Source organism: Eptatretus burgeri, chromosome 3 (genome assembly GCF_056783735.1).
Source record: "Eptatretus burgeri isolate ZD-2024b chromosome 3, Ebu_testis_v1, whole genome shotgun sequence".
Classification (NCBI taxonomy): Eukaryota; Metazoa; Chordata; class Myxini; order Myxiniformes; family Myxinidae; genus Eptatretus; species Eptatretus burgeri.
In genome coordinates, this window is record NC_140963.1 from 65,455,082 (window position 1) to 65,472,496 (window position 17,415).

Consider the following 17,415-nt stretch of genomic DNA (forward strand, 5'->3'; position numbering starts at 1 on the left):
TATTTATACAAGCTTAGAAAAAACAGTTACACACAAACATACAAAACAAGACAAAATAAAAAGGTCAAGTACACAGCGAAAATGAAATGATAAGATCATTGTGATCTACTTTCCACAATGCATTCCTATAGCACCATTTCTGCTTAAACAGATCTAGATCATTTATATTTTGGTGAAAATAAAACTCTGCACGTAATCTGGCCACGGCAAGGGCCTTAAAAACTGTTAAAATATTGTACTCAGCATCAGGGTTTGCAAGAAGTTTGGCTTTCCTTGTTTTATAGATTGCTAATTTCCCTTCAGCTATTATAAAATTGACAAGAGCAGCTTCAACATGACTTTTGGAATTTAACGGTAATCCAAAAGTAAAAGTACGTAAAGAAAATACAATTTTCATACGACAGCACAATTGTGATAAAAAAAGTAAAAAGTGGGGTCAGTCTTGCACAGTAAACATAGGCATGATATAAATCTTCAGAGGCCATTCAAAAGGGCACAAAACAGAAGTTAAAACATTAAAATGATGTAATAAAACATTCGTAGGTAAAATCATATGTACAATTCTCCAAGAGATATCACCAGTCTGTTTTACAATCGGTGGGACATACATGGCAGCCCATTGTGGGCACAGGGGGGACCCCGGAGGCAACATCCCCTTCCATCGGGATCCAAAATGTGATACAGGCACTTTTAAGCAACACTAGGAAGTGGAGAGGAAGACAGGATCACAGTTTCTGTTAATGCCAGTGATGATATACGCAACTACGGAAAGAAGGGGGAATGGATTGCAGGGACAGCGTTGGTGGTATCAAAATGGAGTCTCAAACTTCTGGAGGTATACAGAACCTCCTGGACAAGCTGGGAAATAGTTATTAAAGAGCGCATTCCAACGGTAGTCACAATATGCCCGACTGAGTGCCATGTTTTGTTCTCCTTCTGTAGATCTCGTATGAGACATATACTGGAGTTTATGAAGCATTGTATGTAAGCACGTGATCGAGGTATGTTGGGAAAAAGTGCATTGTGGAAGATAGGCTCGTCGAGAAAGTTGTTGATGTTGTCATGAGCCATATCAGCACTACAAGAGGCTGCCGGGCTTGCAACAGGTCTTGGTAAAACAAAGGCAATGGAGAGATGTCCACATGTTGCAAGTCCATGAGAGAAAGTTCCTGATTGAAGTCGAGCATGCCAGCCATTTTCAGCAAATGGTAAGCAGTGGGGCGCCATGGCAGTGATGCAGAAAAAAGAAAGCGTTTGACAGTGGCGACTCGAAAGGCCATCAGTCGGCTGAGAATGTCAATAAGACCATGACCACTATCTGCCAATGGAAGGTAAAAGACTTCAGGCTTGACCCAATGTTTGCCACCCCAGAAAAAAATCAAGCAGATGTTTCTGGATTGTCAGCAGCAGTGCTTCAGGAGGATGTAGGGCAATCATTTTGTGCCACAAGGAAGCCAACAGGATATTTATCACGAGGGCACGACCTCTGTACGACAAGGTAAGTAATATTCCTCTCCACTTCTCTAATCTATTATCAATTTTGTTAACTGTATTCAACCAGTTCTTAGCCATAACAGCTGGGATGCCAATGTACACGCCGAGATAGTGGATGCCTTCCTTCTCCCACTGCAAGTTTCTGAGAAGATAATGCCATTTATATGGCTAAAAAATAAATATACATGGCTAATAGAATCGAAAGTTTTCTCTTGGTCAAGTAAAAACAAGCCAGCATTCTGCTTTTGAAGAGCACAGACATCCCACAAGTCCCGAATTAAAAAAAAAATTATCATGAATAGACCGGTTTGGAATACAAAAGGATTGATCAAAATGAATTAAAAAGCTAAGAAAAGGCTTTACATGATTTACAATGGCCTTGGAAAAGATTTTGTAATCCGCACAAAGCAGAGAAATAGGTCTCCAATTCTGCAAGGTCTGGAGATCTCCTTTCTTCAGGATAAGGCACACGACTGCACGGTGACAACTTAAAGGTAACAAACCATCTTGTAAACTAAACTCAAAAACATCGAAAAGTGTTGGTCCAAGCAAATCCCAAAACGTTTTATAAAATTCAACAGGTAAACCATCAAAGCCAGGTGCTTTATGATCAAGAAGGTCACTAAGAGCTATTAAAAGTTCATCTCCAGTAAAATCTTGTTCTCAAGAGTGTTGTGATTCTTCCAATTGTGGTAGATTTTGGGTAAATCAGACATTGCTCATTCATTACTTTTCTTTGTGATGAAAAGATTCTTGTAAAAATCCCGAATAAAACACTTCAACTGAGCATTGTCTTCGATATTTTTTTTCCATCACTTGAACGTAAGCTTAACAGTGAACGATTAGACTTTGTAGTTTTTTCAAAGTTAAAAAAGTCTTTACAGCAAGTTTTTGAAGTCGACAGGCCTTTCACTCTGAGTCGGGTTCGCACTCTGAGAGCATCTTCTCTAATTAAACAATACAATAGGGCTTGTTTCTCATAAAGCCGCCGGCACCGTACATCCTTATCAATATTAATCGTGCAATCTTGTAAAAAGAGGATTTCTTTCCTGAAAATACTTATCCGAGCTTGCTTTACATTAGTGAAGTTATTCCTATATTGCTGACAGAAGACTTGGATTTGTGCTTTTATATTATCCCACCATTAACAAAATTTGTAAAATCGTTCTGTGATTATAGAATTCGAAGCCAAATTTTTTTAAAAGGTGATTTAAAAAAGGAATCATTTGAAAGAGAGGTGTTGAAAGACCAATGAGAAGTATTCCTCTGAAGACTCGGAGAAGAAAGACGCATTTTAATTAAAAAAAAAAAATGATCAGAAAAGCCAGAGGGGATAATGTCAGTAAAACTTACACGATTTAAAAAGGAGAGACTCATGTAAAATTTATCAAGCCTTGCAAGTGACATGTTATTTTACAAGCAACGACACCAAGTAAATTGTTGGACGTTCCCATGCTCTAGTCGCCAAACATCACCAAGATCATGTTGTAACAAGAGAGTGGACAAAGGCCTAGAACTATCTGGGTGAGGTTCAGGGCTGTTTCGATCTCTGACTGGATCTAATGTACAATTAAAATCACCACCTAAACACAATAGGGTATCGGGGGTGAGATGATTAAGAAAAGTGAAGGAATCTGTGAAGTAAGCTGTCCTGACTGTACTGTCACTTGGGGCATAAACATTGGCAATTAAAATCTGCTGGCGGTTATATATAAAATCAATTACAGCTAAATATCCAGGAACAATTTCTTTAAAAACAAGAGAGGAGATGAGAAGATATGCAGAGATATAAAAAGCAATACCGGCACTCACGGAGACCATGTTACTAAAAAAAAAACCAAGTGCTTTCAACTTCAGCCTCCAGTCTACCATACAACTCGCAGTTGCACAAGTTTCTTGTTAAAGAAGAATATCTACCTTTACATTATTAATTTATTCAAGTTTCCTGTAAAAGTTCATCTTATTAAAGAAGAACTGATACGGGCTCGTAGGGACGGACCCGTAGGTGAGTGCCAGCATGTGCAGTCTCTCTGTCTGTCTGTCTGTCTGTCTCTCTGTCTGTCTCTCTGTCTGTCTGTCTGTCTGTCTGTCTGTCTGTCTGTCTGTCTGTCTGTCTGTCTGTCTGTCTGTCTGTCTGTCTGTCTGTCTCTCTCTCTCTCTCTCTCTCTCTCTCTCTCTCTCTCTCTCTCTCTCTCTCTCTCTCTCTCTCTCTCTCTCTCAAACCTTGAAAAGGCACATCCGCAGGTCCCCAGCAATATTCCTGGCAAGTTTCAATTGTGCAAAAGAAATAATAATAAATAAATAAATAAATAAATAAACATTAATTGTGATGTCATTCGTGACGTCATAGCACCGTGACCTGTAATTGGTCGACAGATAAATGGCCGTAACTTGGGAACCACTCGTCCGATTAATATCAAACCTTGAAAAGCACATCCGCGGGGCCCCGGCAATATTCCTAGTAAGTTTCAATCAGATCAGACCGTCGATCGTACAAAAATAAATAAATAAATATTAATTGTGACGTCATTCGTGACGTCATAGCACCATGTCTTGTCATTGGTCGACAGATAAATGGCTGTAACTTGGGAACCGCTCGTCCGATTGATATCAAACCTCGAAAAGGCACATCCGCGGGTCCCCGGCAATATCCCTGGCAAGTTTCAATGAGATCGGACTGGCGGTCGTCGAGAAACGGCGGCCGCAGACAGACAGACAGACAGACACACAGACATTGCTGGAATTATAGATAGATATCTACCTTTACATTATTAATTAACTGCATGGTTTGGACTTTACGAAAATGATTACATCCTCCGTTTATATTTAAACTTAGTATAATCATAATCAAGAAGTTTTTATGCAATCAAGTGCTTCCTTGCTTTAATAATATATTATTTCAGTCTCTTACATGAAGCGCTGGAAATGGCAGCAGCTTCCAGGTTCTTAACAATCATTTGTGCTTTCTGGACAATGGCACGCAAGTTGGGGAAAAAATAATTTAGATCTACTCACTTCTTTCGAGTAATTTTTTTTGTAAAAAATCTAAGATATCAGAAATACAGATCAAAGTATCATCGAGACTACTATCTGGGGGGAGCAAATCGCCAAAAGCGCTCGACGTCAGAGAGGAGCAACCGTCTGAATCATAGTCCTCAATTTCTTCAGGGCCTTCACCCATTTGCTCAATCTCCATGGTTAATTCAGGAGGAGGGACTAAAGATGTAAGAGGAACACTCCCAGTGGTTACATCTTTGGATGTGTCATTAATGATAGTAATGGCAATGTCGCTATCTTTAACAGGAGCACTACAAGGCTGAGATGACCCAGAGAGCATGGAGGGGGTAAGTCCAGTCTGGGGGGGACTGGTATAGTTGGAGGTTGCAAACCAGGGAGGGGATGGGGGGATGAGGAGGAGAAGGTGGAGGAAGGGGAGTAGTAGGGAAGGAAGAAGAAGAAGCAGGAGTGGCAAGGGGAGTGGGAGGGAGAGAAGAGCAAAGGGGGGAAGGAGGGGGAGGAAGGGGAGAAAGAGGTGGAGGGGGGAGGGTAACGTTCGCGTCGTTACATAACATTTTAGAGGTACCAGGTGATTCAGATGAGGAATCACTGGCGAAAACAAAGCACATGGGGTTTGTGTGGTGGGGCAAGTCCCCACAACCACCTGTGCGAAGGAGTGAGGAGCCGCTGAAGCAGCGAGGATTTTTGATCCGGGCTCAACAGTGCTTTGGGAAGGGGAAAGAGATCTTTTTGTGCTTATATTAACCAGAGTAGGATCGGATGCTTCATGGGAAGCCTCTGCTTCTGTAATGGGAGCATTATCTGGGATGGGGAGTTGTTGGGATGAGGAGAGTTCATTACCAGTTTTATTCAGCATGTCTTTTGGTCATGATCTTTTAACTTGGCCGAATTCACCACAACTATAACACACAAGGGTTTCTGTGTTCGCATATCCCATATAAGTATGTCCCTCAATTTTAAAGGGAAGGATTGCCTGGAACCCTGAAACACCTGGCGGTAAAATCATGCAAACAATCCGATGAAACGACATAATGTGTCGTTTCCTCTTTTTTCATTCCTCTTTTTCTCCACCTTTGGAATAAACTCCCTCACTCTATTCAATCCCATTCTTCCCTCCAGGCCTTCAAAACAGCTGTTCACCACCACCTCTTATCATCCCCCATCCAAATCCTCGATCTTCTTTGACCCCCGAGAATCCACCCAAGCCCACCTCCTTCAAATTCCCTGCTTTCCTTCCTGAAAGTCCCTGTAATGTCCATCTTGTATTCCCCATGTTCCCCATCCCATCCCTCTCCCTTCCACAGATCTCCTAATGTCTCTGTTCCCCACTGTTTTGTCCTTCCCACTCCCACTCCTCTTGTCTCATGCCGCCCTTGTTGTGCGTTGTGTGTTATCTCTCTCTCTCTCCTCTCTCTCTGTTATCTCTTGGAGAGGGAGAGAGGGAGAGAGAGGGAGAGAAGAGGAGGAGGAGAGGAGGAGGAGGAGAGGAGGAGGAGGAGAGGAGGAGGAGGAGAGGAGGAGGAGGAGAGGAGGAGGAGGAGAGGAGGAGGAGGAGAAGAGGAGGAGGAGAGGAGGAGGAGAGGAGGAGAGGAGAGGAGGAGAGGAGAGGAGAGGAGGAGGAGAGGAGGAGGAGAGGAGAGGAGGAGGAGAGGAGAGGAGGAGGAGGAGAGGAGAGGAGGAGGAGAGGAGAGGAGGAGGAGGAGAGGAGAGGAGGAGGAGGAGGAGAGGAGGAGGAGGAGGAGAGGAGGAGGAGGAGGAGAGGAGGAGGAGGAGGAGAGGAGGAGGAGGAGAGAGGAGGAGGAGGAGGAGAGGAGGAGGAGGAGGAGAGGAGGAGGAGGAGGAGAGGAGGAGGAGGAGGAGAGGAGGAGGAGGAGGAGAGGAGGAGGAGGAGGAGAGGAGGAGGAGGAGGAGAGGAGGAGGAGGAGGAGAGGAGGAGGAGGAGGAGAGGAGGAGGAGGAGGAGAGGAGGAGGAGGAGGAGAGGAGGAGGAGGAGGAGAGGAGGAGGAGGAGGAGAGGAGGAGGAGGAGGAGAGGAGGAGGAGGAGGAGGAGGAGGAGGAGGAGAGGAGGAGGAGGAGGAGAGGAGGAGGAGGAGGAGAGGAGGAGGAGGAGAGAGGAGGAGGAGGAGGAGGAGGAGGAGGAGGAGGAGGAGGAGAGGAGGAGGAGGAGAGGAGGAGGAGGAGGAGGAGGAGGAGGAGGAGGAGGAGGAGGAGGAGAGAGAGGAGGAGGAGGAGGAGGAGGAGGAGGAAGAAGAGGAGGAAGAAGAGGAGGAGGAGGAGGAGGAGGAAGAGGAAGAGGAAGAGGAAGAGGAAGAGGAAGAGGAAGAGGAAGAGGAAGAGGAAGAGGAGGAGGAAGAGGAAGAGGAGGAGGAAGAGGAAGAGGAGGAGGAAGAGGAAGAGGAAGAGGAAGAGGAAGAGGGAGAGGAGAGGGAGAGGGAGAGGGAGAGAGAGAGAGAGAGAGAGAGAGAGAGAGAGAGAGAGAGAGAGAGAGAGAGAGAGAGAGAGAGAGAGAGAGAGAGAGAGAGAGAGAGAGAGAGAGAGAGAGAGAGAGAGAGAGAGAGAGAGAGAGAGAGACCTTTTAAAATCACTTTAATAAACAAATTCAGACCAACAACAAAAACATCTTTACAACAGAAAAACCCCTAAAATAAGAAATTTTAAACACCATTGTCAAATTTGCATTAAACATTCTTTGTACACCATCTTTGTTTAAGGGTTTGCCAATCAGCATTCATATACTTGATACATAACCTTGCTATGACGAGAGCTTTAAAAACAATTACCACATTGCATAGAATGTCAGCATTTGCAAGAAGCTTAGCTTTCCTCGTCTTCTAAATAGCAAGTTTTCCTTCAGAAATTAAAAAGTTAGCAAGAGCAGTCTCCACTCTCCAAGCTGTTTTTGTGATTAAATGGTAATCCATCAACAAAGATACGTGCGGAGAAGTAAAAATTAATGCATTGAAACAACCATGATATCAGCTCAAAGAGGGAGGCGAGATTTGCACAACCCACATACGCATGACAAAGGTCCTCAGGAAGCACCCATATAAGGGACATGACATTGTGTTCGCTTCAATAAAACAATGCAATAAAATATTAGAAGGCAGCACCATATGGGCAAACCTCCAAGCAATCCCACCAGTTCAAGGTTCAAGGTACCACGGAGACGTCTGGGGGGCAAATGATCTTTCCAATAAGCTGCACACATTGATAATTCCAGAAATAAATGGTCGAATAACTTCCTCAGAAAGTTTGTAAATTATCATTTTATCAATTAACTGAAAGGGAAGAACATCCATATTTTCAGTATGAAGAGGAGAGAATGTTTTAATTCCATGAAATGACAACCGAGCATTGACAACAGTATTACCATCGACCCAACCAATGTTTCACCGAAGGAATTATGTTGTTAACGGAAGCGATACCTGACCCACAATTAAAGCAGATCCTATTCTGTGCATCGTTGCCTGGGCACAGGTGGATTTCCATTTATTCAAGGATGGTTCTCTTGAACCACACATTGTTTACACCTTCCTGAATACATTTCCAGATCAAAGAATGACTTTGAGGAATACGTGAAAATAATGCATTTAAATCAGAGGAGTTCAGAAAAACAGAGCAATTATTACCCTCAACTAAGCGACACAAACCAGGAGCTTTCCAAGCACCAAGAAGACTTTGATAGAATTCTGCAAGGCAGGTAAGGCACGTCCGATAGATGGTTGGTGCCGATCATACATTCAAACTCCCTGATCTTCCGAAACAGGTGATATACAAGAGGACAACAGAATATTTGTGCAGTGTACAGCAATCAATATCCAGATTGCATCCCGAAGGCCATAATTTGGGCAGCAACGTCAATGATACCCTCGCTGGCCTCCTTCAGTTCAGATAGAGTGGTACAACATAGCAGGCTGATACCGAGTACATAATGATACATATACTTGCATCAAGTTTGATTTAAATCCCTTCAGCTGGTCTCAAGTATCACATTTTTACCTGACATGACCTCTGACCTTTGAACTCTTGATGCCAAAATCTAATCAGTTCATCTTCACATCATAATATATACATATACAAAGTTTGGTCAAAATCCCATCACTGGTTCACAAGTAATCACAGTAACAGACGTTTTACTTAACGGGACCTCTGACCCTTGAACTCTTAACCCCATAATCTAATCACTTTATCTTTACATCATTATATGTACATACTTGTACCAAGTTTGACTAAGATCCTTTCAGCCATTCTTAAGTAATCGCATTGACATTCCCCCCCCCCCCCCAATTTTAAGGAAAGGTTGGGGTCGTGTCCTCGATGAGGACTTACATAATTGTGAAATATCTTTTAAAGTGATCTTTTTATGATTGCTTTATTTCTTTCAACTTCTACCCTTGTTGGCATCGTTATTAATTTTGCACTCTCTTTTTGTTTTTATACTCTTCTTTGTGAAGTGTTTTGAGTTTCGTTTGAAAATGAATTGCACGAGGCACGCCATAAGAAGTAAAGTTGATTGAGAGAGTCCTTTGAGTGTTCTTATAGAGTTCCCTGTTCATGCAAAATGCTGATGACTAACCTTTGATTTTCAGAGAGCGTGTGGCCTACTATGTGGTCTCGTGCCTTGTACTTTACCTCCATTTGAAATTTTATTCACTAGACGACAAATATTATTTGTAAACGGAGCTGTATTGGTATGAAATTGATGTTTGAATGCTCCAGGAGCTTGAGTAATTGAGCTAGTTGCAAAGAACAGCTCCACAACAGCAGACCTCTCTCTTGTGCTTCAAAAGATCCACCCACGTGTTTGCCATATTACACCTTTACTGAAAAGAAAGAAAATAACTAAAATATGTTTTCTGCATCAACATTACAGAATGAAGACATGACATAACTTCAATGTTTCTGTGTCTCTCTGCTGTATTATCTAAATATGTTGGTTCATGTAGGCTCGTGCCGAGACACTCATTAAGACACCCCTTGCGCAAACAGAATAACTTTAACATACCCGCAACATCAGCTGAAATATAAATATTGTCCTCATACACATGCAAGCTTATAAACACAGTTTTCATGATCTGGTGGTGAATGTTCCATCAATTAATTCATCATGAGCATGAATACATGTTCGAAGCTATTCTAATCAATGGTGGTTGTCGGATTATAGGGAAGAAGTGGAGTTCAGTCGCCAAGCTTAACGACCATCTGAGGGACGGCATACACATTGACTAATCACCCTGCCTGTGAAACACTGGGATGACGGTGTTTAGCTGGGTCAGGATTCAAACCAAGGCTAGATAGCTTGGAGACGAGACGAGTGCATACCTCGAGGCCATCCTGTCGGCCCTTATTTGTTTGTGATCAATAATGATATAAAAAAAAACAAAAGAAGAAAATGCATTTTAATACTTGAAATAATTTCTATGCAACTTCAGCAACTTTGCTTTAAGTTCCCAGGATGAGCGATCTGAGGGATTAAATCATTCCACGAGTGCTGAGTTAGCTCACGATGCCTTGTTCATCACATGTGCATTCCATCTAAAAGTAACTCATGAATAGCATGAGCTTTTATTAGCGGCCTCTCTGCACGTGTCTGTCTTACTATTATGATCTCTCGGCGACAGCTTGCATCATCCTGCCCGGATCCAAGTGCTGAAAATAACTTGGCATGTCGTGCGTGGAACATCACGATACACTAAGTATAAGTTCCCCAGAATGGGACACGAGACCCATGGAAAAAAGCCAAAAAGATTGGTGCCTGGCAGAGAACACATGCTGCGTATGGTGCAAACGAAATTTTAGCACAACAATCCTTCTCTACTACTTAGCACTACTAAATTGAAGCACTGTCTTTCCGTGGCACCCACAATCACACTGATCATGACTCAACTGGCTTTGTAATTTATCAGATCTATCAGAGTGTATGTGCCTTTCTATCAGTGTATGTGCCTGGTAAAAGTCTCATGGCACACTTCTCCTACCTCCTTGTTCTTGTGATTTTGATGCTAGATCTCTTACCGAGATCTTTTTCAGCACCTCATTTTGGACCTTTCTGCAATGTCTAAATAGTGTATTCACCGGATGGTCAATTTCAGGAGTATTCTTTGAGAATTTATCATGATTTGAAGTGCAAGAAATAAAGTAGAAACATGGAATAAAAGTTGTCAACTTCCCTCCCTCATCTTGAAAAAGGGTTATTCCTTTATCCCACATTCAATTTACCTTTAATAATGATAATTTCCTTATTTTTTGGGGGGTGGGGGGGATTTTTCAGGGGATTATTTTTGTTCCCTTGACATGAACCTGTGTACCCCAACACATATGCAACATTTGATGGAGATTGGACCAGGTGTGTGGAATTGGATAAAAATGAAGGAAAAGGATTCACACTGACATGTGCGCACGCGCGCACGTACGCACGCACACACAATCCTCGCCCGACAGGTATCCCCCGCTTATCGGAGATTGTTACAACAAATGGTTTCATTTCGGACGATTCATAACATCACGAAGGATGTCATTGCAACAACAAAGGAACCATCACATTGTTGTCATGGTGATTGTGAGATGTCACTTCTGTGGCGATTATAAGTAAGATATGTTTTTCCACCGATTAACTTTTCAATGGGGAGTTAACTCTTCAGAAGGCCTGCGAATAATCAACTTTTCAGAATGAATGAGTTTAAAATAACCATATCCTCCACCACCTCGCGTTTCCACCGCTTCCGCCTTCTCATACTTTATTATTATGTTACTGTCTCTATTATTAGATAAATAATATTACAATGTTACTTGCAACTAAAACCACCATGATACCAAGCATATGGATTTGCTTTTAAACAGACATATTACAGTGAGGAAACAAAGTGTTAATTTCCCATAAGAAACTCGAAGAGCACTCGGTGGAGTGCATACCTCCGCCACATAATGCCTGATCTACGAGAACATATCGGGCCCAATAAATTTTTGAAATATCATGCTATATATCGTTTTTGTCCGCATCTCTCAATGAAGAATCACTTTGAAAATTAAATAACTCTTGTATCCAGATCTGGATTTGGATCTTCACCAAAATCGAAGCAATTTGTTGTGGTCACACACCCAACCTGTCCACCAAGTTTCGTCTGAATCCGTCCACAACTTTTTGAGTTATCGTGCTGTATATTAGTTTAGCCCGATCGTTCAACGACAAAGAATCCCTGAAAAAAATTATCGGATCCGGATTCAGATCTTCATCAAAGTTGAAACAATTCTTCCTTGTCACGCACCTAACGTGTCCGTCAAATTTCGTCCAAATCCATCGACAACTTTTTCAGATATCGTGCTATATATCGTTTTTGGCCCTATCTCTCAATGGTGAAGACTCAATTAAAAATTCCAGTAACCGGATCGTGATCCGGATCTTCACCAAAATCAAATCAGTTCGTCTTTGTCACACACCCAACCTGCCCACCAAATTTCATCTGGATCTGTCCACAATCTTTTGAGATATCCTGCACACAAACAGACAGACAGACAGACAAACATACAGACACAGAGAGGGGTGAAAACATAACCTCCTTCACCTTCAGTGGCAAAGATAATAATGGAAAGCAAGTTCCCAAATAATGAAGGTTTGCATCACGAGGGGTAAAAAGGTACTTAACCACTTTGTTTAGCAGGAAATAACTGTACATCTGAGCTACCTTCCAGAAAAGTTGGACTTGTATCGAAACGACGGATAGCGGGGAATCTTCCCCAATAATAATCAATGTAATCAGGAGGGATGTGTTCCATCACTTCGTTTACGTCCTATACAACACCACTCAACAAGCCAAGCAATCAAACAATATGTATAAAACCAACAAAACGCAGGAAAAAAAAGACAATAACTTAAAGAAATTAAAGAACCCAAACACCTTTTTATCTTGCTTACATAACTGAACTATTTTATCATGATAATTTTGTGGTCTTACACCTTGAAAATCTCAAATCGTCTCTGTAAAGCTGCCTGCATCAGTCCTTCACGCTCGAAACTATATCCTTCCCAATGGGCCACGTGGTTTTTCCCCAAGGACCCAGGCTCCACAGCCTTTGGGCCAGCACACGCAATCATGCCACAAAACCTGACACTCGTGCTGCGATCCATTGCTGGGTCCACACGGGACCTCACCCTCATGAAGAGCTACTATGGTCACCATACCCATTTTGGCCATGCCTGCAGCATGGGCTATGGTACCTGAACTGCTCAACTTTTTCACTGGCAATACACTTTCCGCTCATGGTTACAAGATTACAGGGATACAACATGGTAAATCCTAAGCTCATGCGATGTGCATCCACAACGTTGTACACACAGACTGGGAGGGAGAGCATCATAGAGCAATGTGGGTAACGAAGTGGCGTGCTGTCACACTACCCACTAGAGGCCGTTTGCTTCAGTCGGAAAACGATGTAAGTGTGAAACTATTTGATGGATAGCGATTTTGTTTCTCTCATAAATTGATGACGGCTATGCGAAACGACATATAGTGGGACAACTTATAGTGGGGACCCCCTGTGTACGTACACACACACACACACACACACACACACACACACACACACACACACACACACACACACACACACACACACACACACACACACACACACACACACACAAAGGTAAAAGGTAAAATGCAAACAAATAAATGTTGTTGTGAGGTAAAAGGTATATAAATAGACAATTCAAGGTGGTAATGTCAGTCACACTGATGGTAAAGTTTATCTATATAAATAAATAATTCAAAGGTTTGTGTTGGTAGGAGATGATGAAGTGTGTAGTTATAACTAGGTGAATAATTCAAGGTGATACGGAGGTAGCGGTGATGGTATAGTGTATATAAATAAATAATTAAATGCGGAATGTCAGTTGTACAATGCTAAAGGGCATATAAATATATAAACAAACAAATAATTGTGGTGTGTAATTAGTGGAGACGGTAAAGTGCATGAAATAAATAAATAATTCAAGGTGAAATGTTGGGAGTGGTGATGGTGAAGTGCATCTAAGTACTGTTCCGTATTTTTCGGCATACAGGTCGACGTGAAGTGTGTCGAATCGGCTAATTTTCCCATTTGACTTTCCTTCATTTAACAGAATTAAATTTAACGGGGATTGAAATTTTTAAATTTAAATTTAAATTAATTTAACGGGGATTCATTTAACATAATTGGTGAGTGCGTGTTCATGATTGATTGGATAGTGTTGCATGCATCAGCGAGTGGATGAACATTCAATTGCTCACCCGATCAGCAAACATTCTGGGCAATGATATCTGTAGTATGTTATAAATTTGTAATTACTTGCAGAGTACCCACCCTACAGGCGATCGATCTTGTTCCAAGCATGCAACATGTTTTTTCTGACGCATACCGTTATTTGGGTGGTGTATAGGTAACTGACAGCTCTGTGTTGGCAAAAAAACCAAAAAGAACCCTGGGTTATGCGCATGAAGCAAAAACATACCTACAGCTTATAATTCAAAACACCTCACTGTACTGGAAAACGTGGGGACAGGAATACTGCACTGTAAATGGTGGAGACTTGTAATACCTCCCACACCTGGAGGTGGCGATACATGATACACATTTACATGGAGAATTTGTCCCCTCACTGTTCCCCCCCAAAGACCACCAGCAAAGATAAAACACTCCGATACATTAATTGGGGTTATGCTGATTATATGCAGCAGGTCTGGAGGTAATCAGCCCAGAACTATCGGAATAGTTGTGTGACAAACAAACACACACACAAATTCCGGTCCGTGAATTGGAGTAAGGATACAATTTATTTCAGAAAATATCACACTTTGCAATTGGTTTTTCATTTATGCAATTCAATGTCTTAAACGCGATAGATACGTCGAAAAAAAAAAATCCCATAAAAAAAATCTACAAAAGTTGGAATCGAATGCAGGTAGAACAATGCTAAACGTATCCAAATAAACAAATAAAGGTGGTACATAAGTAGTGGGGATGTTAAAGTTTGGATACATCAATAAATTATCCAAAGTTGTGTGTTCATGGTGGACATGGTGAAATGATATATATATATATATATATATATATATATATATATATATATATATATATATATATATATATATATATATATATTATAATTTAACATACAAATAGATAGACCACAGATAGACCACATTATAATTGAACATACAATAAATAATGATCTACCAACATGACCGCAGATCAGGCCACATCCCACCAGCCAACGCACACCTGTAGTGTGCATAACGGTAATACCTGGAAGCTAATCAAGGATCTATGCGCATGGGTCTCACAACCAATCAGGACTCTGCAAAGCAAGCAGTCCCTGCCCTTCTCCCTCAGCCTTCCAAGGGACACAAAATGGCTTGTCCCGGCCCACGCTGTTCTTTGTGATGCAATGCAATCAACACTTACCTGACCTCACATAGTTCCAAACAGGGGGAAACACAAAAGCATAATGCCTTACCCTCTCCACCACTATTTTGGCCTGCATCGTCACCACAGCAACACACCAAGGACAACTTCACCTTATCCACAAACGCACTTAACACAAGTACAAAACATTTTAAGAACTGCGTGATATTCCACAAGGTTAAGGCCTGATAAACCAACCACCACCGGCCCACCCCATGGACGTAACAACATATACAATTAACGACAAGCACACGGCAATGAATTTTCCATTGCATTTAGTAACAAAGAAATTATGTGTAAAAGAAAAGGCAAGAGCATAGTGGATCACAAATCTCACCTCAGGCTCCAGGCCATAATCCTGTGTGAGGCGAATGTGAAGTGTGGGTGTCCAGTCATCTGCTCCATCAAGCAAAAGGCCCACAGTACAACAGGGCCCAGTTACAGGCAATTTATGTTCTGCAACTGCTCTGTCAATTGTCTCCTCAGCCATAGATCGATAAGTTGTCCATTTTCCTCCTGCCATGCACACAAACATATTAACACTGACAATATCCAATTAGAGGCAAAAAACATTCCATCAATGTGGTTTCGACTCATAGCGTTCAATTCAACACTGCACTTTTATCTTTATCTTTCTCTCTCTCTCTCTCTCTCTCTCTCTCTCTCTCTCTCTCTCTCTCTCTCTCTCTCTCTCTCTCTCTCTCTCTCTCTCTCTCTCTCTCTCTCTCTCTACCTCTCTCTCTCTCTCTCTCTCTCTCTCTCTCTCTCTCTCTCTCTCTCTCTCTCTCTCTCTCTCTCTCTCTCTCTCTCTCTCTCTCTCTCTAGAAATTAACTATCTGGTTTTCTTTGAAAAATATTAGCACAAGCAGGTTTCATATTTCTGCTACATTTCCTCCTTTTTTTTTTTTTTTAAAACATTTCGGTGTTTGCCCTGAGGCCACCAAAAGCGTTGTTAACTTAACATATCTCACGCTACGTTTCGCTGTCTGATCTTTGAAACAAAGTGAACGATACACTTAATGTCCAATTCCTGCTGTCAAAGCACGAAAATGTGCCCGAGGCATATATGGATAGTAAATGCAGTGATGTCCTGGAAAACCACTCCTTCACATGTGGAGAGAGAGAGAGAGAGAGAGAGAGAGAGAGAGAGAGAGAGAGAGAGAGAGAGAGAGAGAGAGAGAGAGAGAGAGAGAGAGAGAGAGAGAGAGAGAGAGAGAGAGAGAGAGAGAGAGAGAGAGAGAGAGAGAGAGAGAGAGAGAGAGAGAGAGAGAGAGAGAGAGAGAGAGAGAGAGAGAGAGAGAGAGAGAGAGAGAGAGAGAGAGAGAGAGAGAGAGAGAGAGAGAGAGAGAGAGAGAGAGAGAGAGAGAGAGAGAGAGAGAGAGAGAGAGAGAGAGAGAGAGAGAGAGAGAGAGAGAGAGAGAGAGAGAGAGAGAGAGAGAGAGAGAGAGAGAGAGAGAGAGAGAGAGAGAGAGAGAGAGAGAGAGAGAGAGAGAGAGAGAGAGAGAGAGAGAGAGAGAGAGAGAGAGAGAGAGAGAGAGAGAGAGAGAGAGAGAGAGAGAGAGAGAGAGAGAGAGAGAGAGAGAGAGAGAGAGAGAGAGAGAGAGAGAGAGAGAGAGAGAGACTGACAAGGGAAGCACAAGAGGCAGTGAAAATCTTCATGGAACAGCGTAAAAGACTGTTTTGTCGTTAATTGTGCCATATCGCCCTTTTCATTTAGGACGTAATATTTATTCTTGGTTGTTTGCTGCACGTCTGTCAATATCAACACTGGAATTTTATTTTGCTCCAGATCAAGCTTGTTGTAAAATGTGTATTCAAGAAACGAATCATGAGGTTACACCAAGCGGATGACACATTTATGTACACTTGTCCTTTGTGCAAAGGCCATGTCCAGAGCACAATGGTGCATACTCCTCTCGCATGGACGTCTGCAAGTACCATGGATCATGAAGAATCTGGAGGATGTGCAACGTTGTGCCGTACGCATCATCAAGGCCCCTCCACAGGAAGTGAATATCGACCCCCTAACACACAGGAGAACTGTAGGAGGTCTGCATCTGCTGCACAGACGACACACAGAGGAAGCTCCAGCACTTTTGAAGACCATGGCCGAACAATGTATGGTGAGTACATCATGGACTCCATCAATGTCGATCAGAGCAACTGCCTCTTTTGGAAACTATGCTGTGTTGGGTCTTACTGGCAAGACGGAGAGTGGTCACTTGTCACTTGCTCAGTATGATCGTTCTGATGTGCCCGCAATAATACCTGTGTGGAACAACCTACCACATTCCAGTCGGTCACCCGAACAGGATCGGAACGAAGGCTTTCTGCTCCAAAGCATACATATATGTTAAAGCCTACATAATTATGATATTGTTGTTTATTTTATAAATGTTGTTTGTTGAGTTTAATAATCACGTCTTAGGAATGCTGGTGTAGACCACCGAAGCTAACGTGAAC

General features: G+C 42.2%; 1 protein-coding gene across 1 annotated transcript in view; it reads right to left on the reverse strand.

Moving 5' to 3' along the window:
- Nucleotides 1–17,415, reverse strand: part of GPD2 (glycerol-3-phosphate dehydrogenase 2) — a 323,960-nt gene that overhangs the window by 83,289 nt on the left and 223,256 nt on the right. Inside the window, exon 13 of the mRNA XM_085873795.1 lies at nt 15,290–15,468. Within this exon, the coding sequence (XP_085729921.1) occupies nt 15,290–15,468 (179 nt within the window). The remainder of the gene's footprint in view (nt 1–15,289; nt 15,469–17,415) is intronic.